Genomic DNA, 26,104 nt, shown 5'->3' on the forward strand with positions numbered 1-26,104 from the left:
ATGCATATTTTGATTTCTTTTTTGATTTCTTCTATGATTTGTTGGTTATTCAGAAGCGTGTTATTTAGCCTCCATATGTTTGAATTTTTAATATTTTTTTCCTGTAATTGATATCTAATCTTACTGCACTGTGGTCAGAAAAGATGACTGGAATGATTTCAGTTTTATTGAATTTCCCAAGGCTAGATTTATGGTGCAGGATGTGATCTATTCTGGAGAAGGTTCCATATGCACTTGAGAAAAAGGTGAAGTTGATTGTTTTGGGGTGAAATGTTCTATAGATATCAAGTAGGTCTAGCTGGTCCATTGTGTCATTTAAAGTTTGTGTTTCCTTGTTAATTTTCTGTTTAGTTGATCTATCCATAGTTGTGTTCTGGGGTATTAAAGTCTCCCACTATTACTGTGTTACTGTTAATTTCCCCTTTCATACTCAGTAGCATTTGCCTTACATATTGCGGTGCTCCTATATTGGGTGCATATATATTTATAATTGTTATATCTTCTTCTTGGATTGATCCTTTGATCATTATGTAGTGTCCTTCTTTATCTCTTTTCACAGACTTTATTTTAAAGTCTATTTTATCTGATACGAGTATTGCGACTCCTGCTTTCTTTTGGTCTCTGTTTGCATGAAATATTTTTTTCCAGCCCTTCACTTTCAGTCTGTCTGTGTCCCTTGTTTTGAGGTGGGTCTCTTGTAGACAGCATATATAGGGGTCTTGTTTCTGTATCCATTCAGCCAGTCTTTGTCTTTTGGTTGGGGCATTCAACCCATTTACATTTAAGGTAATTATTGATAGGTATGGTCCTGTTGCCATTTACTTTGTTGTTTTGGGTTCGCGTTTATACAACCTTTCTGTGTTTCCTGTCTAGAGAAGATCCTTTAGCATTTGTTGAAGTGCTGGTTTGGTGGTGCTGAATTCTCTCAGCTTTTGCTTGTCTGTAAAGCTTTTGAATTCTCCTTCATATCTGAATGAGATCCTTGCTGGGTACAGTAATCTGGGTTGTAGGTTATTCTCTTTCATTACTTTTAAGTATGTCCTGCTATTCCCTTCTGGCCTGAAGGGTTTCTATTGATAGATGAGCTGTTATCCTTATGGGAATCCCTTTGTGTGTTATTTGTTGTTTCTCCCTTGCTGCTTTTAATATTTGTTCTTTGTGTTTGATCTTTGTTAATTTGATTAATATGTGTCTTGGGGTGTTTTGCCTTGGGCTTATCCTATTTGGGACTCTCTGGGTTTCTTGGACCTGTGTAACTATTTCCTTCCCCATTTTAGGGAAGTTTTCAGCTATTATCTCCTCGAGTATTTTCTCATGGCCTTTCTTTTTATCTTCTTCTGGGACTCCTATGATTCGAATGTTGGGGCATTTCACATTGTCCCAGAGGTCCCTGAGGTTGTCCTCATTTCTTTTGATTCTTTTTTCTTTTTTCCTCTCTGCTTCATTTATTTCCACCATTTTATCTTCTACCTCACTTATCCTATCTTCTGTCTCTGTTATTCTACTCATGGTTCCCTCCAGAGTGTTTTTTATCTCATTTATTGCATTATTCATTTTTAATTGACTCTTTTTTATTTCTTCTAGGTCCTTATTAAACATTTCTTGCATCTTCTCAATCTTTGTCTCCAGGCTATTTATCTGTAACTGCATTATGTTTTCAAGATTTTGGATTATTTTTATTATCATTCTAAATTCTTTTTCAGGTAGATTCCCTATCTCCTCCTCTTTTGTTTGACTTGGTGGGCATTTTTCATGTTCCTTTACCTGCTGGGTATTTCTCTGCCTTTTCTTCTTGTTTAGATTGCTGTGTCTGGGTGGCCTTTCTGTATTCTGGTGGTCTGTGGTTCCTTTTTATTGTGGAGGTTTCTCCCAGTGGGTGGGGTTGGACAATTTTCTTGTCAAGGCTTCCTGGTTAGGGAAGCTTGCGTTGGTGTTCTGGTGCGTGGAACTGGATTTCTTCTCTCTGGAGTGCAGTGGAGTGTCCAGTAGTGAGTTTTGAGATGGGTCTATGTGTTAGGTGTGACTTTGGGCAGCCTGTATGTTGACACTCAGGGCTATGTTCCTGCGTTGTTGGAGAATTTGTGTGCTATGTCTTGCTCTGGAACTTATTGGCTCTTGGGTGGTGGTTGGTTTCAGTGTAGGTATGGAGGCTTTTGGATAATCTCTTATTACTTATCGTTCCCTGTAGTCAGGAGTTTTCTGGTGTTCTCAGGTTTTGGGCTTAAGTCTCCTGCCTCTAGATTTCAGTCTTATTCTTCCAGCAGCCTCAAGACTTCTCCAACTATACAGCACTGATAATAAAACTTCTAGGTTAATGGTGAAAAGATTCTCCCCCGTGAGGGACACCCAGAGAGGTTCACAGAGTTACATGAAGAAGAGGAGAGGGAGGAGGGAGATAGAGGTGAGCAGGAGGAGAAAAGGGGGACTCAAGAGGAGAGAGACAGATCTACACAGTTCTCTGTTCCCAAAGTGTTCTCCGTAGCCCAGACACCCACAGAGATTCACAGAATTGGATTGGGAAGAGAAGGGGGAGGGAGGAAATAGAGGTGATCTGAGGGAGAAAACGGAGAGTCAAAAGTGGGAGAGAGTAATCAACACACTCCTGAGTAAAAATGGGTACTGAATATTGGATTCTTAAATGTCCAAAATTTATATCACATACTGAAAAACAAAGATTAAATATCTAGAGTAGAGGTTAGACTCTTAGAAATACAATATTAAAAACAAAAACACAAAAAATTTAAGAAATATATATGAAGTTCAGTTTAAAAATAGGGCCTCTTCTTTTTTTTTTTTGCAAGGTTATAGTGAAATGAAAATGCAAATTAAGGGGTAATAGAGGACTTTAAAAGAAAATAAGAGAAAAAAAAGAAAAAATTTTTTAAATTAAAAAAATAGTAAAAATATATGAAAATGAAAGTTAAGGAGTAATAGGGAATTTTAAAAGAAAATAAAAGAGAAAAAATTTTTAAAAAAGGAAAAAAATTTTTTTAATTAAAAAACAAACAAACAAAAAAAGTAAAAATATATCTAGGAATTTCTCTGGAGCTGTTGCTGTCAGTGTGGGTTCAGTTCAGTTTCAGATAGCTCCTCGTTCCAGCTTACACTTCTCAATATCTATAGGCCCCTTCCAGTGTAGTCGGTGTTAACTACAGGGATTTTAATCTGTTGCACTGGTCCCTTCTGAAGCGGTTCCCTTTGTTTATTTGGCTTCTGTTTGCCGGTCTCTTCAGTGTCTAATTTCCACCCTTACACAGGCGGGCGGAGGTAGTCTCTTGTTCAGGTTCGCTTGTTCGGTTGCGCTGCGGGGAGGGAGGGGCGCTGTCATACAAATGTCACTGGCGTGTGTGGGGCGCACTCACAGTGTTCCGGCCACACTGGGTTTGCCCCGCTCACGGGTGTGTGCCTTCCCCGTCTACACTGCTCAGGCTCCAGGCTGCTCTATATGGAGCGGGCCCTGTGTTGCGTGCGGTTCTAGTTTTCGGGTACTCCACAAAAGTGCAGACTCGGTTGGGCCTGTGTTTTGTGCCTTCCCCGCCGGAGCAGCTCAGGCAGCCAGGCGCTTGACGGGCGCACTCTCCCCGGGTGCGGTGCGCCTTCTCCCCTCTGCGGTCCCAGCCTCAGTTTCCACGCCCACCAGTCCTGTGCGCCTTGTGTCTGTTCTGGGGAGCTGTCTTTAGCCGTGACCCTCCCAGTGGATGTCAACCATCCAGAATCTCAGGAAGTCTTTGGTTAGAAACTGGGAGCTGGTTTGCAGTTAGGTAGGGGGTGCAGTCTCTGGGGCCGAGTTTGCCCCTTTCCCCTCCCTCCTGCCTCCGGCTGAGATGGGCTGGTCAGCTGCGGGCTAGCTCTGGAATTGCTCAGTCCCTTTGTTCTGCGAACGGCCAGCAGTGTGTTCAGCCGGCAGTGTGTTTGGGCAGGTTAATTTTCTCTCTCTCTCACTATCCCCCAGTTTAAGTTGTTATCTCACGTTAGCTCCCTCTGATTGCCCTCAGGGCATTTGGGCCTGGTCCTTACCCTAAGCAATGCCGCCTGCTCCTCTCCCTTCCCCCCCGCTTGCTGGTGGCGGATGCGGGCGTCTGGGGTACTTTTCTGCTGGAAGTTGCTTTTAGGCGTGTAATCTGCGGGTTTTATTTATTTTTCCTCCCAGTTAGGTTGCCCTCCAAGATTTGAAAACTTCCCCCAGACCCACCAGTGTGAGGGTTTCCTGGTGTTTGGAAACTTCCTCTATTAAGACTTCCTTCCCGGGACGGGTCTCAGTCCCTAGGTCTTTTGTCTCTCTTTTTATCTTTTATATTTTGTCCTACCTCCTTTCAAGATGATGGGCTGCTTTTCTGGGCACCTGATGTCTTCTGCTAGTGGTCAGCAGTTGTTTTGTGAAGTTTGCTCAGCGTTCAAATGTTCTTTTGATGAATTTGTAGGGGAGAAAGTGGTCTCCCTGTCCTATTCCTCCACCATCTTAGCTCCTCCCAACTTATTTATTTTATAACTGGTAGTTTGTACTTCTCAATCTCCCTCACCTATCTCACTCACCCCTCTACCCACCTTCCCTCTGGTAACTACCAGTTTGTTCTCTGTATCTATGAGTCAGTTTCTCTTTTGAATGTTTGTTTGTTTTTAGATTTCACATATAATTAAAATCATATGATATTGGTCTTTCGCTGTCTCACTAATTTTACTTAGCACAATACCTTCTATATCTATCCATGTTCTATATCTATCCATGAATCTAAGCCAAGATTTCATTTTTACAGGTGAGTGATATTCCATTGTTTATAAATACCACATCTTCTTTATTCATTCATCTATCAATAGACACATAGGTTGCTTCCGTATCTTGGCTATTGTAAATAATGTTGCAATGAATATTGGTGTGCATGTTTTTTCTAATAAGTGCTTTTTCCTTCTTTGGGTAAATTTACAGAAGTGAAATTGTTGGGTCATATGGCAGTTTCTATTAATTTTTTGAAGAACTGCCATACTGTTTTCCAAAGTGGCTGCACCAGTTTACCTTCCCACCAACAGTGCATGAGTTTTCTTTTCACTGCATTCTTGCAAACTCTTATTATTGGTTGCCCTTTTGCTGATAGCCATTGTGACAGGTGTGAGGTGGCATCTCATTGTGGTTTTGATTTGTGTTTCCCTGATTATTAATGATGCTGAGCATCTTCTCATATACCTGTTGGCCGTCTCTGTCTTCTTTGGACAATGTGTATTCAGGTCCCCTGTCTATTCTCTAATCAAGTTTTTGTTGTTAATTCCTTCTAGTGTAGTTTTTGAACTTCAGTTATTGTATTCTTCAGCTCTGTTTGAATCTTTATATTTTCTAACTCTTTGGTGAACTTCTCACACTGTTTGTTTATTCTTCTGTTGAGTTCATTGAATTACCCTAAAGTCTTTATCAGATAAATGGATTGTTTATCTCCACTCACTTCTTCTTTTAGGGTTTGTCATTTTCCTTTGTTTTATGTTTCTGTCTCCTCATCCTGCCTAATTCTCTGAATTTTTTCTATGTAGTGAGTAGGCCGGTTATGGTTTCTGGTCTTGGAGAGGTGGCCTTGTGTAGGAGATGTCCTGTCTTCTTTTCAGTCCCTTTCCCTTGTGCTTTGTTGGTGTTCTTCTCAATGCTTCTTGTGCCTGTGCTGGGGAGCTCTTAGCCCATCAGCACCCTCTCCTTCCCCTTTGGTAACTAGAACTATATGTTCTAGCGGTGCCCCCATATGGGCTGCATGCACCCTTCTGTTGCAGCACAAATACTGTGGGCAGCTGACTCCATTGACACGCCTGACTCCACTGGCTGCCAGGCCCTACCTGGTGTGGAAGCTGCTGGCCTGCTGTGGGGTGAGGCTGGGTCCCAGCATGACTTACGCTAATGTTTTTAAATTAATACAAGCTTTGAGGGTAGGCATTGCTTTCTCTGTTTAAAAGCAGAATGTTTGCCTGCGTGCATCAGCACTTGTTTGCACAAGTTTTCTGTCTTTTGATTTCTTCTCATGTTGTTTTCTTTCGAGTACGGAAGGCCTTTTGAAGTTTTTACTGAAGGGCACCACAGCAGCACCTTAGATTCTGCAGTTACAGATAAAAGCTTCTATCTCAGAATTGAAGGTGAAACCAGGATACAGCCTTTTCCATTTGCTCAGACAAGTTTGAATATGAAGTGTGACTAAAATAATGATCCCATCCCCAGAATAGTGCTGGAAGACACTGAAGCAGTTCCTCTTTGGAGATAGCCTTCGGTACCCACCCACCAGCCTCAAAGGAGAATGTCTTGTAGCTACTTTATGGGCATGGGATTCTGTCCTTTGGCCTCTTTGTTTTCTTGTTTTCAGTCTCTTTCCCTTGCATTTGTTGGCCTTCTCCTTCTCCATGCTGCTTGTGCCTGTGCTGATGAGCTCTTAGCCCAAGGACTGTGGGGCTCAAGATGAAACAGTGAAAGTGAGGGCACCTCTTGCCCAGAAACACTGTAAGAAATTCATGTCTGCTCTCTGCCTGCAGTTGGAAACTGTCAGTTCAAAGGTCTATCCTTTGTAACCTTGTTCCATTTTATCAAGCAAGTATCCATCTCAGGAAACCAAATTATTTTGATAAGCTTGTTCTGAGGAAATGAACCCATTTTGGTTCCTAGTGACCTTTACTTTAAAAAAAAAAATATTTATTTGGCTGTGTCAGGCCTTAGTTGTGGCATGCAAGATCTTTGTCCTTTGTTGTGGCCTGTGGGATCTTTAGTTGAGGCATGTGAACTCTTAATTGTGGCACGTGGGATCTAGTTCCCTGACCAGGGATCGAACCCAGGCCTCCTGCATTGGGTGCACAGAGTCTCAGCCACTGGTCCACCAGGGAATGCTTCATTTTCCCTAATGTTCCCTGAATGTCTGTCAAGATCAGTGTCTGAATTTCCGTCAGGCTCTCTGGTCTCTAGTTTCTGAATGTTTTTCCCATGTAACAGTTAAAAAGTAGGGAAAAAAAAAAGTTTAATGTGCACATTCAGATTATAATAAGAAATTCATATTAATAAGAAACTAATAAGGCTGTCATCATAAATTAGTTGTAATAGACTTTCTCAACTATGAACTGAGTACTTGGAAAAAATAATAGGGATTATAAAGAAATTTTTAATGAAATAATCAATGGTGTATTGAAATACCTTTAATCAGACTTTGGTGAATAGATTTAAAAAGACTTTCAGAATCTTAAATAGCTCTAGTAAGAACCTTTTTTTCCAAAGCATTCTGTAGGTACTATCCAAGATAAGAACAGTCAAATGCAAATGTGATTTTTGAGCATGATATGATGTGGGTATCTTGAAAGAGCAGGCCAGAGTAATGCTGTTAAATAGAAATATAATATGAAGCAGGTAAAATTAATCTTAATATATTTTATTTATCCTTACACATCCACAATATTTTCATTTCAGCATGTAGTTGCTATAAAAAATATTAATGAGAGATTTTACATTTCCCTTTTTGTACTTAATCTTCAAAGTCTGGTATGTGTCTTATACTCACAATACAGCTCAATTTGGACTAACCACATGTCATGGGCTCATGAGCCACGTGTTGCTAGTGGCTGCTGAACTGGACTGCACAGATTGACAGGGAAACATCCTGGGGAGAGAAGCATTCTCAAGGGTAAGAATAAGGAATAAAAAGAAGAGTATTTTAGCATGACAGGAGACAGGAAAGCTCAAAAGGAAGTTGGTTTAAAGAACAAACATCTTAATTCTGGATGAACTCATCTAGGAGACGAGAAATAGCTTGAGAGCTGAGAGCACATGTGAGGTGAGTTCTGTGGAGTTTCTGGAACTGGGGAGCCTGTGGGGTTATTGTCTGTTGGCAGGCAGGGGGCTGCAGTTTAAGTCTGAAATGGTTGTATAGCTAAGACCAGGAGATTTCTGCCTTTGGAAATCATGGAAACAGAGAAATCACCGACTGGGACTGCATGTAGGTGGAATTGACAAGGAAAGATCTAGGCATCTCACACTGTAGCTAACAGTACAGGCTCGGGAGCTGGCTGCCTGGATCTGGACACTAGCTCTGTCATGGACCAGCTGGGTGACTGTGGTCAGCTTCTGGCTTCTGAGCCTCTCTGAGCTCCAGTTACCTTTGAATGCTCTTCCCCATGTGCTCAAGCTCATTCCTTTACTTTTTCTGGGTCCTGCTTACATGCCAGCTATAACTACCTCACATATAACAGTAACTTCCCTTCTCATTATTAATCATCCTCCCCCATATGCTGCTTCATTTTTCTCAATAGGTCTTAATACCACCTAATATACTTTTTCATTTAATGTTTTCCTCCCCTTCCCCGACTCCCAACCCTCACCAATAATGTAAACTCCAGGAATAGTACTAAAGGAAATCAATCCTGAATATTCATTGGAAGGACTGATGTTGAAACTGAAGCTCCAATACTTTGACCACCTGATGTGAAGAGCCAACTCATTGGAAAAGACCCTGATGCTGGGAAAGGTTGAGGGCAAGAGGAGAAGGGGGTGACAGAGAAGGAGATGGTTGGATGGCATCACTGATTCAATGGATGTAAGTTTGAGCAAACTCCAGGAGATAGTGAAGGACAGGGAAGCCTGACATGTGCAGTCCACGGGGTCCCAAAGAGTTGGACACAACTTAGCAACTGAACAACAACAGCATTGTATCCAGTGAGCATATTTCCTATGCCAGAACTGGGGCATGGGGCTGATGAATAGAATTTTTGTGAACTTCACAGAACAGGTTATTCGATATCACAGTGACCAAGACATTTGAGGAGGGTGGCCACTCTCTGTACTGTGAGCATGTGTGCCCATGTCTCCAGAGACTTAGTTTCCCAGCTGCCACTGTTCCACTACCCCAAGTGGGTGTCAACTGAAAGTGTGCTGTGGTGCTGAAATGAGAGGAACAAGGTCACAGTCATAAGCTCTTATCTGCCGGAGAAGTCCAGCTGCTCACTTGGGTACAAAAATGCCCAGGCCTCTCCTATCTCCTGGCTTGAATGACTCTTTAACTGAATTGTCGTTATGATGTCATACAGGGGGAAATACCAAGATTTATATGTTTGGGTACTGAAACTTTAAGGGGATTTTTTTTTTTCTACTCATCAAATGAATTTTTGTTTTAACTGCTAAAATCTGCAGCCATGTGGAACCTTGAAAAAAATTTAGGAAGAAAAGGAAGTATTTTAAAATCATATTGTTTGTTTCTAAGAAAAAACTCCAGAAAAAACCTTTCTTCAAAATCCAGAAGGCTCATTAGCTTGTGTTTAAATAATGGAAGTGAAAAAACTGCACATCCTCAAACCTCAGACAAGGTGTTAACATTGATTAAGGGCTGGTGTCTGGAGTGGGTATGCTTATCTGGTGCAGTGCCCTGAAGCCCACAACACGTGGTAGGTGAAACCTAGCTAAAGTTGAAGGGGATGGGGAGTGGGGAGCTGACAGACCCTCCGGTCTTGCTTTGGTGCTGGAGGCAGACAGTGAGGAGGAAAGAGATCTCTTCTGACTGCGTATAAGGGGTCCCAGCTTCAGTTAACCATCTCCACCTCTCCTTGCCGAGTCTCAGTTCTTCAGCCAGTTTCCACAATATCAGTTCAGTTGCTCAGTTGTGTCTGACTCTTTGTGACCCCATGGACTGCAACACGCCAGGCTTCCCTGTCCATCACCAACTCCCGGAGCTTGCTCAAACTCTTGTCCATTGAGTCGGTGATGTGACCCAACCATCTCATCCTATGTTGTCCCCTTCTCCCCCCACCTTCAATCCTTCCCAGCATCAGGGTCTTGATATCCACAATGATATGGGGTCTTGCAAAAAGCTCAGGATTTGGGGTGACTATTAAATTTTGTGATTCTGTCAGGAAGCCCTACGTTTTGTATTACATTAAAGTTATATTTAAATCAGTTTAGTTAATTCACTCAAAAATATTTATTTATTGAATGTCCTTCATGTGCCGGGCAATGGGGATGCAGCAGAGATAGAGAATGACCCTGTCTTTGGGGCTGACCTGACTAAGGGCTAGCCCTCCACTGAGATTGGAATTAGTTGCCAACTAATTCCATAAAATTTGATTTTTATGTTCACATAAAATTTGAACATCACCATTTCTTGGAACCTGAGGAGATCTGGCAGTTTCCATGTGCCACTTGGGGAGGAGCCCCTCTCTGGATGAGCCAGACTTGCTGGGACTGTAGTCTCCACCTCTCCTTTGTGTATCACACCTGGCTCATTCATGGCTTCTCTGCTGAACTGCTGGCCTCTATTTCAGGGTGTCATTTGCCAGTTCTCAAAGGCTTCTCAGGGGCTCCTATGATTTTGTGTCCTATGACTTCTTTGTTTGCTCCTTGTTTTCTCCCTGCACACCCCCTCTAGCTTTTCTTCCTTCCTGCATTTGACTCTCTCTCTCTCTCTTGTCCTGGAGAAGGCAGTGGCACCCCACTCCAGTACTCTTGCCTGAAAAATTCTATGGATGGAGGAGCCTGGTGGGCTGCAGTCCATGGGGTCGCGAAGAGTCAGACACGACTGAGCGACTTCACTTTCACTTTTCACTGTCATGCATTGGAGAAGCAAATGGCAACCCACTCCAGTGTTCTTGCCTGGAGAATCCCAGGGACAGGGGAGCCTGGTTGGCTGCCGTCTATGGGGTCGCATGGAATTGGACACGATGGAAGCGACTTAGCAGCAGCAGCAGCTCTTGTCTTCTTTCCCTCCTTACTTTTTCACATGTCACATATTCCTTGCCATCAGATGTGAGAAGTGCACACTCTTAGACTTTTCTTTCAACTTATTTTCCCTTGGTCTTTAATTATGAAGCCCTGTCTTATTTCCCACTGAATATCTAAAATTATTTATTTTTTTAAAAAGCAACAGCATCATGAAACTTGTGTTTGAATTTGGGTTCCCATGTAACATTTTGAAGATCTGGATTCATTGATATCTTGCTCAAGCAAACCTTCTCAGTTTCCTCGTGTATATGAGAATGGGTGTGGAACAGGGCATGGTTCTCTGAGATTCTGTCCAGCTTTGATGTTCAGTGATTTGGGGACCCCTGAGTTTGTGCCTTACCTGTAGGCTTTAGAGATGTCCTTGACTCCCAACTAGAATGGTTTGACTTTCTCATTCCCAGCAACTGCTGTTCCAATACATTCTAGAAATTGCATCCTGAGATACCCTATATCATGTCACTGTCTTTAATAACCTTATACCATATAGCAAGCCAAATCTGAAGGGGTTTCCTAGATGGCTCAGTGACAAAGAATCTGCCTGCCAAAGCAGGAGACTCAAGAGATGCAGGTTTAAACCCTGGGTTGGGAAGATACCCTGGAAAAGGAAATGGTAACCCACTCCAGCATTCTTGCCTGGGAAATCCCATGGACAGAGGAGCCTGGCAACCTACAGATCATGGGGTCGCAAAGAGTTGGACATGACTCAGTAACTGAGCACCCACATACAAGCCAAGTAAGAAGCAGTGGTGAAGAGTCAGACTGAGTTCAAATCCAGTGTCACTACCTAATTAGTCAGTTAATCTTTTCATGCCTGTCTGCAAAACAGGGTTAAAACAAGATCCAGCTTTGCTTCATCCAGCCTGGCATTTCACATGATGTACTCTGCATAGAGGTTATAAGCAGGGTGACAATATACAGCCCTGATGTACTCCTTTCCCAGTTTGAAACCAGTCCATCGTTCCATGTCCTATTCTAGCTGTTGCTTCTTGACCTACATTCAGGTTTCTCAGGAGGCAGGTAAAGTGGTCTGGTATTCTCATCTCTTTAAGAATTTCCCACAGTTTGTTGTGATCCATGCAGTCAAAGGCTTTTAAAAACAATACCTGCTTAATATTGTTTTTAAGAGGATTCTCTGAATACATATTTGTAGAGCTCTTCCAACTGCCCAGCAGATTGTAAGTGCTATAGAAGTGTTTGATTAAATAAACTAAAAATAACAGTCAACCTGAATCTCAGGACTCAAATAAAAATGTGCAGAGTATTTTGTGGCTGGGTGTGGAGGGGCCCATTTCATTAACGCAATAGTTAATAGTGACCATATTTTCTAAATAAAAAATCAGGTCACTTTGTCTGAAAATATTTGAGTTCCACGTTGGGCTTCTAGCCCTATGAGAACTACCAAAACTGGGTGTAATGATGATACTTTGTAAGACTACAAGAGTCTGTGCAATTGGAAATTACCACTCTACATATTGGTACTGCTGCTGCTGCTAAGTTGCTTCAATTGTGTCCGACTCTGTGCGACCCCATAGATGGCAGCCCACCAGGCCCCCCCGTCCCTGGGATTCTCCAGGCAAGAACACTGGAGTGGGTTGCCATTTCCTTCTCCAGTGCATAAAAATGAAAAGTGATAGTGAAGTCGCTTAGTTGTGTCCAACTCTTAGCAACCCCATGAACTGCAGCCCACCAGGCTCCTCCGTCCATAGGATTTTTCAGGCAAGAGTACTGGAGTGGGGTGCCATTGCCTTCTCTGACATATTGGTACTAGGTACCTTCATATCTTACAAAGAAAAGATCATTCCATATTCTTGAAAACAAATAAATCTCCAATAGGTTAAAAAAATTTCTGTCTAGTATCGAGTATCTGTTTAAGCAATCACTGATACATTTTTCCCCTCCCTCTATCTCTCTCTACTTTGCAACAGTGAAAAGGCAGTCTATGCCCAGTTCTCACACAGTCTCACAGTGAATCATTGAAAGAACAAGAAAGAAAACCCTGTTGAAAGCCAACTTCGTTTCAGCCATTGTGTAGACTCTCAGTCTTATTTATTTTATTATTATAATTTTTTCTCTCAGTCTTATTCAGACCTCAGAGCAATCTTTTCTGGGAGCCATTATGATTTTCATTTTAGGCTGAGGAAACTTAGCATGGCAGGAACTTTTAAGTATTTATCCTGGGTCCATCTGGCTTGAAAGTTGGGGCCCTTTTCATTCTGCCCTCTGGCATAGTAAGGTAAGCATCCCAGCGGTCCCTTTTCTAACCACCCACTGTTATCAGCAAAGTAACCAACTCACTGCTGATTCCTTTCCTTAGCTGACGTTTGCTCATTCATTCATTCGTTCACAGTGTGTGACCTTGAGGAAGAAAACTCATTCTCCTTTCTCCTGTTCTTTTTCATTGGAAATGATTGTATTCGTGACTTACTTTAGGATCAGTCTTGGAGGTGCAACAGAAAAGACTTTACTATATAGGAAGGAAAGGGTAGACTAGCCTCTGCAAATGTGATGCTTCCCAAATCTGTACCTTCCCCTGTGAGCCCCAGACCTGTGGACCCAGGACAGCTCCATGTGGATGTCTTATCAGTTGCTTATGCTTAGCATCCATCAGTCGGTTGATGGCTGGGTAAGGACGGGAGAGGAGCGATGATGAAGCAGGTAGAGGAAGCAGTGCCTCCAAGAAGGCAGGCCCTGAGTCAGGAAGGTGCTTGGCATGTGGGAGGAAATAAAAGCAGTTCCGAATGGCTGGAAGGAGGAGAGCAAGAGGGGAACGGGTGGGGAGTGAGGCTGGAGAGGCAGACAGGGGTCAGATCACAGTGCCTGACCCTTGTGAGTGAGTGAGGGGCCAGGTCAGGTCAGGTCTGTTCTGGTCCGTTTCCTCATCTGTGAAACAGAACTAGCAACAGGACTGGACAGGAATGTAGAGAGGATTGAAAAGGGACACACGAGTACGTGAACATGTAATGGCAGAGGGTAAGCACTCACTAACATTTTCTTTCATTTTTCTTGGTTCCCTGTCATTGCACCTGTGAAATGGGGTGATTTAATCATTGGGATTTCTTTCAGCTCAAAATGACTGTGACTTTTTTCTCAACTGGTCCCCCCATTTTCCACCATTAGCTCCATTTCTGACTTCTTTTTCCTGGCTCAAGCCCAGGAAACACCCTCCTGCCTCTCGCCCCCTCTCCCCTGAAAAGGCAGCATTATGCGGCCAGGAAGATGCGATTGAACCCAGACCTCTTCTCTTCCTCCACCACCCTGCTTACTCTCATCCATTTATTCATTTACGAGACATTTCCAGCCTCCACTGTTGTGTGTGGATACTCTCTCCCACCTCATATCTTACTCCTGCTCATGCCTTTTCACAGGCTCTGGTTGGGTGGGAGAAATAGTGCTTGACCAAGAAAGCCAAGGAAGGATGCTGGGGTATGGCTGGGTCCTAAAAATCCTTGCACATAAACAAGGGGGTGTATTTGCTTCTTATTTGAAATTGTTGGGCACAGTTGCCCACAATTGCTCTATTTAATATTTTTTAGTTTTTCTTGTACTCTTCCAATTATTCTGATTGCTCCTCCAAATATTTCGATCAGTCAAGTTTTAATTTGTCTTGAATGTCTTTCCCTTAACAGCTGCTTTTCTCTCTTAAGAAAGTCAAGTCTGGAGCAAGATGTTTTTAAGCCCATTTTGGGGTATCAAGAATATCCCAATCTAGTAGTGATAGTCAATGTTTGCCAACTGGATTGATGTGGAGGAGAGGGAAGGCTCTGATTTGAAGCATGAGTCAGTTTCTTTGCTGTAAATACTCCCACTATGGTGGATTTCAAGCTATCAATCAGACTTTACCGAATGCAGTCCAGCGGGGATGCCAACAGTTGGCTCCGACGTGCCATTGCACTCAATCCCTGAGACCTTAAACTTCATCACATCCCCCAAACTTCTTCTTAGTCATTCTGATTTCATTTAGTGGTCAGCCAAGAAAGAGGCCTGACAGTCACAATTAACTCCTCTCATCCAATCACTAAATCCTGTTCATTTCTCTCTCAAATGTCAAGTCTGTTCGCTTGTTCATTCCCACTGCCAGCAGCCTAGTCTGGTCTCCCGATCCACCGTTCTTTCATTGCTACCACACTGACCTATTTTCTGGCTTCTCTGTCTCCACACTTGCTCAGCAACCAGTGTCCACCCTGCAGACAAAGTCAGCCTCCTGAAATTTAAATTATATCATGCCAGGCTTCTGTTTAAAACCTTTCCATGACTTTCCCTTGCAGTTACAATAAATTCCAAATCCTTAGCTTATCTTGCCTGACTCTGCCCAGCCCCTCACTCCCAGATTCTGTGATCTGGCCCCTGGCTGCCTCTCCAGCCTCATTCCTCACCCATTCCTCACCACCTTCTCTCTTCCAGCCATTTGGAACTGCTTTTATTTCCTCCAACATAGACTTTCCTGACTCATGCCCTGACTCCCGTCTGCTGGATCATCTCTCCTGCCCCTCCTCTTATCTCGCTGACTCCTCTTATCTGCCAGTGCTTTTTGATCCTGTGTCAGGTCAGCATGATCTCCTAGGAAAGGCCCCTGACTGGGTGGTTCTCCTTGCCCACTCAGTGTCTCTTTCTCCCTTGAGAGCCTGGAGCGATAACTGTCTTGTTTGCCACCCTTTTCCCAGCATGGCCCACAGTGCCTGGTATGTAGTTGATGTGAAACTTAAAGTTGCTCAGTCGTGTCTGACTCTTTGCGACCCTGTGGATTACACATTCCATGGAATTCTCCAGGCCAGAATACTGGAGTGGGTAGCCTTTCCCTTCTCCGAGGATCTTTCCAACCCAGGAATTGAACCCAGGTCTTCTGCATTGCAGGTGGATTATTTACCAGCTGAGCCACCTATGGTGCTCCATAAGTGTTGAATCCATTTGTTGGATTTAGGTAGACCCCAGTTCCCTATTTTTTTTTCAAATTTATTTAATTTATTTATTTTACTTTTGCTTATGCTGGGTTTTCATGGCTGGGCGCCAGCTTTCTCTAGTGTGGTGTGCAAGAGCTGCTCTTCGTTGCAATGTGCAGGCTCATTGTGGTGACTTGTCTTGCTGTGGAGCACAGGCTCTAGGCAAATGGGCTTAATAGTTGCCTCGCATGGGCTTAGCTGCCCTGCACCATGTAGGAATCTTCTCGGACCAGAGATCGAACCTGATCGAACCCTTGCATTGCTGGGTGGATTCTCACCCACTAGACCAAAGAGCCCCCCACCCCGTTTCCTATTAAAGAATAAACTCTACAGGGTTAAGCATGTTCTACTTCCTGTAATTTTTATCAGCAGTTTATCAGCTTAGTATAAAAAGTAGTTAATAAATAATTTTTACCACTAAACTTAATCATTTTCCTCTCAAAAAGGCATCTTGGAAGATAGTTTCCTATTTTTGATCAAGTCATATTATTTTTCCTAATCAATTTCTTTTTTTTTCTCTCTTAGATTTCATCAGCTGTCTGCCCCAAGATATTTATGGAGCTATGGATGGGAATGTAACCTTTTATGCTTCAAAGTTTCAACCATTTACAGAAATTACATGGAAAAAGGGGAAGAATAAAGTTATAGAATGGGTTGAACACTCTGAACCTGAAGCTTTTCAGTCTTTTCAAAATAGAGCTTATTTAGACATTGTGTCAGGTAACCTGACCATCACCAAGTTAACAAAATCAGATGAAGGTGAATATGAAATTGAATCCCCAAGTGTTAAAGATATCTCCATGTTCTCCCTCAGAGTGATTGGTGAGTATCCATAAATTTGTTCAAATAGCAAATTTCCAAGTATTTTAAGAGACTAATATTAACTTGTGGTTTTTGGGAAATAAAACAATGAGTTATATCACCTGTTGTCAGGGTTTTTCTCTCTTTCTGGTACCCAGGAGCCACTTTTAGCTCCCTGTCATCCTCTCAGTGAAGAGAGGATGTGACTGAGGTCGAGAGAACAGCCCAAGTTGGCCACAGCATCACTTGTCTTGCTGGGAATGTTCTGAAAAAGGGTGTAGTGGCGATATGAACTCAGAACCCTTTGAACACCTGTGAATTGGAGTTCCTGCTTCCTCCTGCACCCCACACAGGTGGTGGGATTTTATTTTCCCTCCTCTTATCACTTTAAGCTGGAACTGGGGATAGGATTCAGGTTCCTCTGTGCTTCTCACTAATGCTTCCTGGTTACGCTCTTTCCCTCACCTCTAAAGCACTTGCCTTGTTACAGGCTTCCAGAGGCTGATGGCTCCACCTACATGTTTGTTTTTTTCCTCCAGTTTTATTGAGAAATAGTTGACATTCATCACTGTACAAGTTTAAGGCATATAGCATGGTGGTTTGATTTACATGTATTGTGAAATGATTATCACAGTAGGTTCAGCTAACATTCGTCTTCCCTTGCTGTTCTCAAATATCCTAGTAATGCTTTTGTCTCATAGCTGCCTTTTCTGTGCTGCAGCATAGCACAGCTCAACCCATTCCCATCTCTCCCCTCTGATGCATCACAATTTCACTCATTTTATCCGAGGTGTGAGTATAGTTCTAGACCTACTTCCTCTAGGTTAAAGGCTGTCTTAGGAAGATCCAGCTGGTGACAAAGTGTGCACGATGGTTTCCAGGGGGGGTGAAGAAGAGAGAGTGCAATAGAGCAGTTTACGTCTGAGTTTCCACCTCCTGTTTGTGGCCTCAGTGGAACAGGATGTGATGACTAACTGGATGAACAGCCGTCACTCACCAGTTCAACTACTGAGTGTTGGGAGACATTGGGAAGAAGAGAGAATTTCTCTCTTGGTCACCACTGTAACTTCAGAGCCTAGCAAAGGACTTGAATAGGTAATAGGCACTCAACAGGTATGGAAGCAATTGATATGGATGGTGGGATGTACAATTGATAGAAATGGGTGCCCTCAGACAGGGTGACTGGTTTGTCCAGGAGGTTATGAACTTCTTTTAGATAAGTGAAGCTTGTTAAGGCACGCAGGCATCCCATTAGAAGAACCAGTTGATGCCATTGAAGAAACAGAATCTTTAAAACCTGCAAATTGGGGATCTGGCAGTTTAGAGGGCAAACAAAAAGATTGGTTCAGAATTTCTTAAGAGCCCCTTTATCGAGTTTATAAAACTGAGCTCAAAACAATTTGTTTCTCTTTTTAAAGCTTCATGAAATGTTAAAAAATATAATTTAATAATTAAAATTTAAAAATTGCCTGCTAACTCAACAATGGTGCTCGATTCTGATAATTAAGCCAAGTGGACAGTTCTTAGGAAGCTCAGCAAAGGCCTGGGGAGGTGCAAGGTGCAGGGCATGTGAGTTTCAATCAGGAAGCTGTGAGTAATATTGGCCATATTAAATGTGTTGACTTCAAGTTCTGGTTTGGGAATCTGGATTTTAGCCTATGGCAGTCAAGAGCCATTGTATCTCATACTGGAGCAGAGAAGTGCCTTAATGAAATGTATTTTTGGAAGGTTAATCAGATGGTAGCAACTTATGATGGATTAGGAAGAGGAGACCCTAGGTTGGAAGCTATCATGATCATCCTGGTAGACAGAGGTGTTGGTAGCAGATGTTTGGAAAGGAAAGAACCAGAAGGTATTTCCAAGTTAGAGTTAATAAAATTTAGATTTTGGATATAAAAATATATATCTGAATGTCAAAATGATTGGTCACACTTTTTTTTTTTTTTTTTTTTTTTAGAAATGAGGAAGTCATACTTCCATGAGGGTTTGTTAAGACTGAAATAATAAGACTCAGTAGCCTTCCAGAGACACCAGACCCTTTCAGAAAAGATATTTTAGACAGGGGGATTTCCTGGTACCTCCTCAGTTCAGGGCATCTTTGTGCTTTTCTAGAGGTGAACATCTAGCTTTCCTCCTTCCTTCAAAGTCCCCTTAAAATTGCCACCATCAACATTTCATAGTTCTTCCCCATCCTCTTACAGCCTTTATTGCATGGGGACTGGTAATGTTCATATATATAGGATTAACTGCTCTGTCCTTAACAAGTATGGATTGGTATATGACTTTTTATTAAGGGGTATGTATGAAAATGTAATACATTACAATAGAAATGTCATCAGATATGTGTAAGAAATTCTCATTTCTTACAGAATAGTGAGCTCTTAATTCATTAACTATATCAATTAACTGAGTTGTCCTAGGGATGAAGTAGTCACATTTCTTGCTGGTTGCTTAAGGGACAGATGTAACTAATGTTTGTTAGATGATAGCTGCGGTAAGTCCTGTGGGCAGCGAGACATTGGCTGAGTGTAGTCAGTCACTCAGTCATGTCCAACTCTTTGTGACCCCACGGACTATAGCCCACCAGGCTTCTCTGTCCTTGGGATTCTCCAGGCAAGAATACTGGAATGGGTTGCCATTTTCTCCACCAGAGGATCTTCCCAACGCAGGGACTGAACCTACATCTTATGTCTCCTGCATTGGCAGGAGGGTTCTTTACCACTGGTGCCACCTGGAAAGATCCAACATTGGCTGAACTAGATCAATAAACTAGAATCTGTAACAGAACATGGTGAACTTTTCATCTTCCAAAGTGAAACTCTGTACCCACTGAACAGTAATTCCCCTTTCCCTCCTGTCTCCCTGTTCGCTGGTAACCATCATTCCATTTTCTGTCTCTTTAAGTATTTGGCTACTCTAGAAACCTCCCATAAGTGGAATTGTACAAGATTTGTTCTTTCATGACTGGCATATTTCACTTAGCATAATGCCTTCAAGATTCATCCCTGTGGTAGTATGTGTCTGAATTTCCTTTCTTTTAAGGCTGACTGCAAGTGTGATTTTGAATGATCATGATTAGGATGGTCTGTGGTTTTCCAGTAGACCATGGGATTCTGAAGTGATTATTAGAAGAGGCTCTAGGTTGCTCCTTCAGCACTGGGTTCAGCTGTCATTTCTGCTTCTTGGCCAAATCGTGAAGCACGGCTTCTGGGCCTTCCCAGTGTCCCCTCACCTTCCTTACCCCTTTTCCCTTGAATGCACACTTTGCTGACGCCTGTTTCTGCCACAACTCACAAGGTGTCACCTGCTTACTGACAGCAGGCACTTTGTGGTGGATGCACACTCATGTGTGGTGTGTGTGTGTGTGAGTGCTTTTACTAAAAGAACAAATCTTAAGACAGCATGTAATTAATGATATGAGCTAGATTAAACCTAAAACTTGAAGAAGCCCCAAGCAGAAAGGGAAGTCATGTATGACTCGGGTCTAACAAGACAGGCTGGGTGTTTTATTTAACTGAGCCAGAAATAACTCAGGAGGAGAAGACGAGGGCAAGATGAGTTGTATATATTTATTTTTTAGATTATTAGTTGGAGCTTGGGTTCCTTTGTCTTACAAGATATTTTAAGCGGCAGTACAGTATCACATCATCTTGATGAACTTTAATTTGCTTTTTAGTATTTACAAGGTATTGAAATTTTATTATCCACATGCAACTTATAAGGTATTGAAATTTTATCATCTAAATGTGTCCATGACCAATTTCTGTATATTTGATATATTTTTACCTTTTTTCTCAAATCTCTTATGATTGGTTTTAGGTGGAAAGGAGAGATGCAAGAAGGTATATGAATTAATAAGTAAGCCAGTGATTGATAGGGCCAGCTGATTAGCTTTGAGGCTTTAGAGAGAAATGATGGTGCATCATGACTCGTGTCTTACTCATCCTCAAAGGCCCACCTGCCTTAGCCAGTCGCAGGTGTTTCTAGAAGAAACCTGGGGGTGATGCCTCTAGATTGGCAGGTGTGTGGCATGTGCCACACCCTGCTCTACCTCTGAGTGGGACCAGCCCACAGTACAGCTCCTCAGAACCTTTAGCAAACTCATTTGAGTCAGATGTCTTAGAATTCAGCCTTTTTCGGATTTTAGAAAAGTGATATAAATGATCTCCTCTGTGTGTATGAAGAAGCACTTCACTTAGTTAATGGGGAGCACCTTATACTCAAGCAGGTAAGTATTTTTAGTAAAACATGATAACAAATATTTGTGAACAATCATTTGGCTTTCAGACATCTTTGGATTTCAAAATTGAGGATAAGGGATTCAGGGCCCGTATCTGTACTGAACTTGAGCAGGTAGAGCTGATCCAGAAGAAAAGAGAATTTTCTCCCCTTGGTGCTCAAGGAGTGGTCTGCTTATCTTTTCAAGCTCATAAGGAAGTTGGGAGCTCTTTGTGAATTTGTGGATGAGGAGTTTAAATATTACTCTTTTCTGTACTGAACATCTCTTTTTGTTCCAGCACCTCTTCCATCACCATCAGCATCTTGCTTTTTGACTGATAATGGAAACATTACTCTCACCTGTGAGATCATGGAACTTGGCGACTATACCGATGCAGACCTCATACAGTATTCGTGGGAATGTCCTTCAGCAATACAGTGTCACCGTGGCTCAATTCCAGCTGAAGCCTATGTCTCACAGGAAAGTGATCTTTCACAGAGTGTTCACTGTGTCATTAGCAATCCATTATTCAGAACATCAGCTTCCATCGCTTTGTCAACCTGTGTACCACAGGGTGAGTAAGTGACTGCATGGGTTATGGTAGAGGTCCTATATACAAATGGGGTTCACGGACCACTGGTGATTCATGAATTTCACACCACATATTAGTGGCTAACATTTACTTCACAAATTTGAAACATAAAATGAGTTATAATTTTCACAGATACTTAAAAAACTGTTTTGGCTTGTTTGGCTACAGAATCTTAATTGCAGAACACAGAATCTTTACTTGAGGCCTATGGAATCTTTAATTGCAGTATGCAAACTCTTGCAGCATGTGGAATATAGTTCCCTGAACAGGGATTGAACCCAGACCCCCTGCATTGGGAGCACAGAGTCCTAGCCACTGAACTACCAGGGAAGTCCCACTTTTTTTTAGATATAAATCTAGTATTTTTTAGTACTTTGTGTCAAGCACCATTCTAATACATATGATAATTCTGTTCCCACACAATCTAATAATTATCCTTATTTTATCGGGGAAACCAAGATGTCATTTGGAGTTTAAGGTGCTTGTCCAAAGCCACTAGCCAGTAAGTGGTAGAACCTGATTTTGAAATCAGGCCATCTGGCTTCAGAGCCTTTTATTTAATTATTCACACTTATTCACTGCTTCCTAATATTCTTCATAACCATTATTTTCTTCAAGGTTGCACATGTGCCACAAGAAAGTGCATTCAATATGCTTGTCTAGACTAACACTTGGTTAGTAGCGTGACAATCCGTCTCAGCTATGGTCTTTTTATGTTGCCTAAGTATCATGTATATTTGTAATTTACAATTCTCCTTATCTATATTTTTATACTGTACCTCCAGTTTACAAACAGGAGGGTCAGTAATTTGAAAGTGGTTCATTAAAGCCTGAGAGATGAAATGTATAGTAAATACTGTATTTCAGGACAATACCACAATTGTAAAGTATGAACGGGATTCTAGGGCAGACAGAGAATGGGAATCTCCTCAGGCTGGGGCAGGGTGATTCTGTGAATAATTTTTTTTCTAAACAAATGAAACAGAAAGAGGCAAAAAATAAATATAATGATGTTGGTTTGTAAATTGGCCCACTGGATATGAAGGGCAAGGAGAGACTGAAGAAGGAGGCAGCCACTCCAGATTAGTGGTGGCAGGTTTAATAAGCATGGAAGCTTACTTAGGAGGCTTGTCTTGGGTGACCTCAAGAGGAATAGACCTCTGTGTCTGCCTGCCAAATCTTAGAATTCATGTAAAGATCACGATTCAGTTACATAGACCATCCTGATGGTCTCCCAACTGTTACTTTACAATATTGTAGTGGTTTTTGCCATACATTGACATGAATCAGCCATGGATTTGCGTGTATTCCCCATCCCAATTCCACCTCCCTCCCACCCTATCCCTCTGGGTCTTCCCAGTGTACCAGGCCTGAGCACTTGTCTCATGCATCCAACCTGGGCTGGTAATCTGTTTCACCCTAGATAATATACATGTTTTGATGCTGTTCTCTCGAAACATCCCACACTCGCCTTCTCCCACAGAGTCCAAAAGTCTGTTCTATACATCTGTGTCTCTTTTTCTGTTTTGCATATAGGGTTATCGTTACCATCTTTCTAAATTCCATATATATGTGTTAGTATACTGTATTGGTCTTTATCTTTCTGGCTTACTTCGCTCTGTATAATGGGCTCCAGTTTCATCCATCTCATTAGAACTGATTCAAATGAATTCTTTTTAATGGCTGAGTAATATTCCATGGTGTATATGTACCACAGCTTCCTCATCCATTCGTCTGCTGATGGGCATCTAGGTTGCTTCCATGTCCTGGCTATTATAAACAGTGCTGCAATGAACATTGGGCTGCACGTGTCTCTTTCAGATCTGGTTTCCTCGGTGTGTATGCCCAGAAGTGGGATTGCTGGGTCATATGGCAGTTCTATTTCTAGTTTTTTAAGAAATCTCCACACTGTTCTCTGTATCTCACAACTCTTGAAGTTCTCTCTCTAGGCTGCATCCTTAGGAACAGTTCGCATGGTGGGACTGGCTCGGAGCAGGTACATTTCAAGCATAGGAGTGGTTGTGCTGGGCCTCTGATGGCCTGGATCCCGTTCTCCAATCAACTTACAATCACATCCTTTTAACAATATCTTCCAACATGTGAATATGAACAAACTTGAATTTTATTTGGCTCCTGAGCCATTCTCCCTACGTTTCCCACATATTGAACTTTTAAAAAACTTTTCAAATAATGACATAAAGCCATTAAGGTTATGATATCATTTTCAGACAAAGCAGTGGGACTTCTCCGGTAAAAAAAAAAAAAAAAGACAAATGCTTCCAGAAAAAGTACGAAATGGCTTCCAATTCGTAACTGATAGATTGGGTCTCTAAAAACAGAGAAAAGACCAAGCCCACAGAGGTGTCTTTCGAAGCTTTTATACAAGTAACACAATTGCCAAGAATATTAAAAAAAAAACGTTTGCAGAGTTAATGACAGTTTTTATACTGGGAGCAAACATTCCTTCATTACCTCCACTTATTGGGTTTTGTGTAATACCCAGGGTGTACAGCGTGGAAATGCAGCTTGTGTGCTTTACAGTGAGAAGAAGAAACAAAACCAATGCGCTTCTGGCTGTGACATGTGTGCGGTGCACGCAACCGGCCAGGAGACAGAAGTTGACTGTCTACAGAATGAACAAGCAAGTTGAAATCTTGAAAAGCTTCAGGTGCTCAAAGAGCCAATGTACTTGAAGGAAATCTGTTGAGTTCAGTCACTCAGTCGCATCCGACTCTTTGCGACCCCATGAACCCCAGGACGCCAGGCCTCCCTGTCCATCACCAACTCCTGGAGCTTACTCAGACTCAGTTCCATTGAGTCGGTGATGCCATCCAACCATCTCATCCTCTGTTGTCCCCTTCTTCTCCTGCCCTCAATCTTTCCCAGCATCAGGGTCTTTTCAAATGAGTCAGCTCTTTGCATCAGGTGGCCAAAGGAAATAATTCTATTTCCTTTGAAATATTGAAGGAAATATTATTACTATTATTGAAGGAAATAATTTCTAAATAAAATCATTTATAGAATTATGTGGGATAGTTTAAGATTTTCAAGCGTTTTGCCCTCTCACAGTTTTCATTTAACCTTTGCCCTTAGAATTGAATGCTCAAGTAAGATGCTTTTCCCTGTTGATACCTTGAGAAAAGATTATCACAATATCATCCCTTTCATTGATACGAAATTTGTTGTTGTTCAGTTGCTACATCGTGTCCAACTCTTTGTGACCCCATGGACTGTAGCACACCAGGTTCCTCTGTCCTTTACTGCCTCCCAGAGTTTGCTCAAAGTCATGCCCATTGAGTCGGTGATGCCATCTAACCATCTCATCCTCTTTTGCCCCCTTCTCTTTTTGCCTTCAATCTTTCCCAGCATCGGTCTTTTCCACTGAGTTGGCTCTTTGCATCAGGTGGCCAAAGTGTTGGAGTTTGTTTTAGCAACAGTCATTCCAGTGAAAATTCAGGGTTGGTTTCCTTTAAGGTTGACTGGTTTGATCTCCTCGCAGTCCAAGGGACTCTCAGGTGTTTTCCTCAGCACCACAATTCAAAAGTATCAATTCTTTGGCATTCAGCCTTTATATATGTATCTAATTCACTGTGCTATATCCCTGAAACTAACACAATATTTGTAAGTTAACTATACTTTAATTGAAAGCAAGGATAAATGATTAACTTTTCTCAACTAAAAAAAGTAATAATAATAATTGAAGGTAGGCAGCCTTGGGCACATTGCTGCTTTATGCAGTTGTCAGAAACCCAAGTATGGTCTAGCTCCTGCCACCTCCCCTGCTGTCTCAGGAGTGGGACTCAGGGAGGGAAAAATAATGTGTCTTACCCCTTCCAGGGAGACTTTTGAGAAATACCACACAACCCTTCTTGCATCTCATTGCCCAAAACTTGTCACATGGTTAAACCTCGCTACAAGAAAGGCTGAAAAACTAATTTTTTAGGTGAGTGGCAGTATGCCCAGCTGCAAATCTGAATTCTTTTACTAAAGAGGAGAGAATAGGTATGTGGGACAACTTAACAGTTCCTAACCAGGGACCTCTCAAATCAAACCAATGCCTATTCATTCTAACCCACCTGTGCTCCAACTAATAGGAAAGGGTGTATTTCATATTCTCACTCATTCATTCATTTTCTGTCTCCTCTTCCCTTTCCTCCCCTCCCCTCTCCTCCTCTCCCCTGTCTCTTATCGATGTTGTATTTGCTGTTAGTGACCCTAACCTCTCCCTTAGCAATGTGTGGTGATTATTTTGCCATATCCTCTGTGTTCTGCCCTTAGATTTTTGGTAGGTGGATAGAGTCCACCTGATGAACCATCATTATTTTCTGTTGTGGACACTTTGGTTGTTTTATCTTTTTGATATTGTAAAACTGTAGTAAATATCTTTGTGCCTTTTTTGGAGGGACAAGAAAGGTACATCACTGATTCTGTCTGTAGGTTAGCATCTTAGAGATGGAATTGCAGAATCAAAGGACATTAGCAGAGATTCCAGTAGGTTAATGGTAGTAGCTAACAGGCTTCCCAGGTGATGTACTGTTAAAGAATCCACCTGCCAATGCAGGAGACTCAGGTTCAATCCCTGGGTTGGGAAGATCCCCTGGAGAAGGAAATGGCAACCCACTCCAGTACTCTTGCCTGGGAAATCCCATGGACGGAGGAGCCTGGTGGACTGCAGTCTATATGGTCACAAAGAGTTGGACGTGACTGAGCAACTGAGCACACAGTGACTAATCACTGTTCTTACGTGTATTGATTCAATTAATGCTCACAATTGCCCTAGGAGGCATGTTTATCAGGTCAAGAGAAACCTGAGTCTCTGAAACATTAGATCACTCACTAATCCA

General features: G+C 42.1%; 1 protein-coding gene across 1 annotated transcript in view; it reads left to right on the forward strand.

The window, feature by feature from the left end:
• The window catches only part of CD58 (CD58 molecule), a 49,539-nt gene that overhangs the window by 11,519 nt on the left and 11,916 nt on the right, over positions 1–26,104 (forward strand). The window contains exons 2-3 of the mRNA XM_020892331.2: positions 16,174–16,470; positions 20,967–21,242. Of these exons, the coding sequence (XP_020747990.2) occupies positions 16,174–16,470; positions 20,967–21,242 (573 nt within the window). The remainder of the gene's footprint in view (positions 1–16,173; positions 16,471–20,966; positions 21,243–26,104) is intronic.

The sequence above is a fragment of the Odocoileus virginianus genome, chromosome 5, assembly GCF_023699985.2.
Source record: "Odocoileus virginianus isolate 20LAN1187 ecotype Illinois chromosome 5, Ovbor_1.2, whole genome shotgun sequence".
Lineage (NCBI taxonomy): Eukaryota > Metazoa > Chordata > Mammalia > Artiodactyla > Cervidae > Odocoileus > Odocoileus virginianus.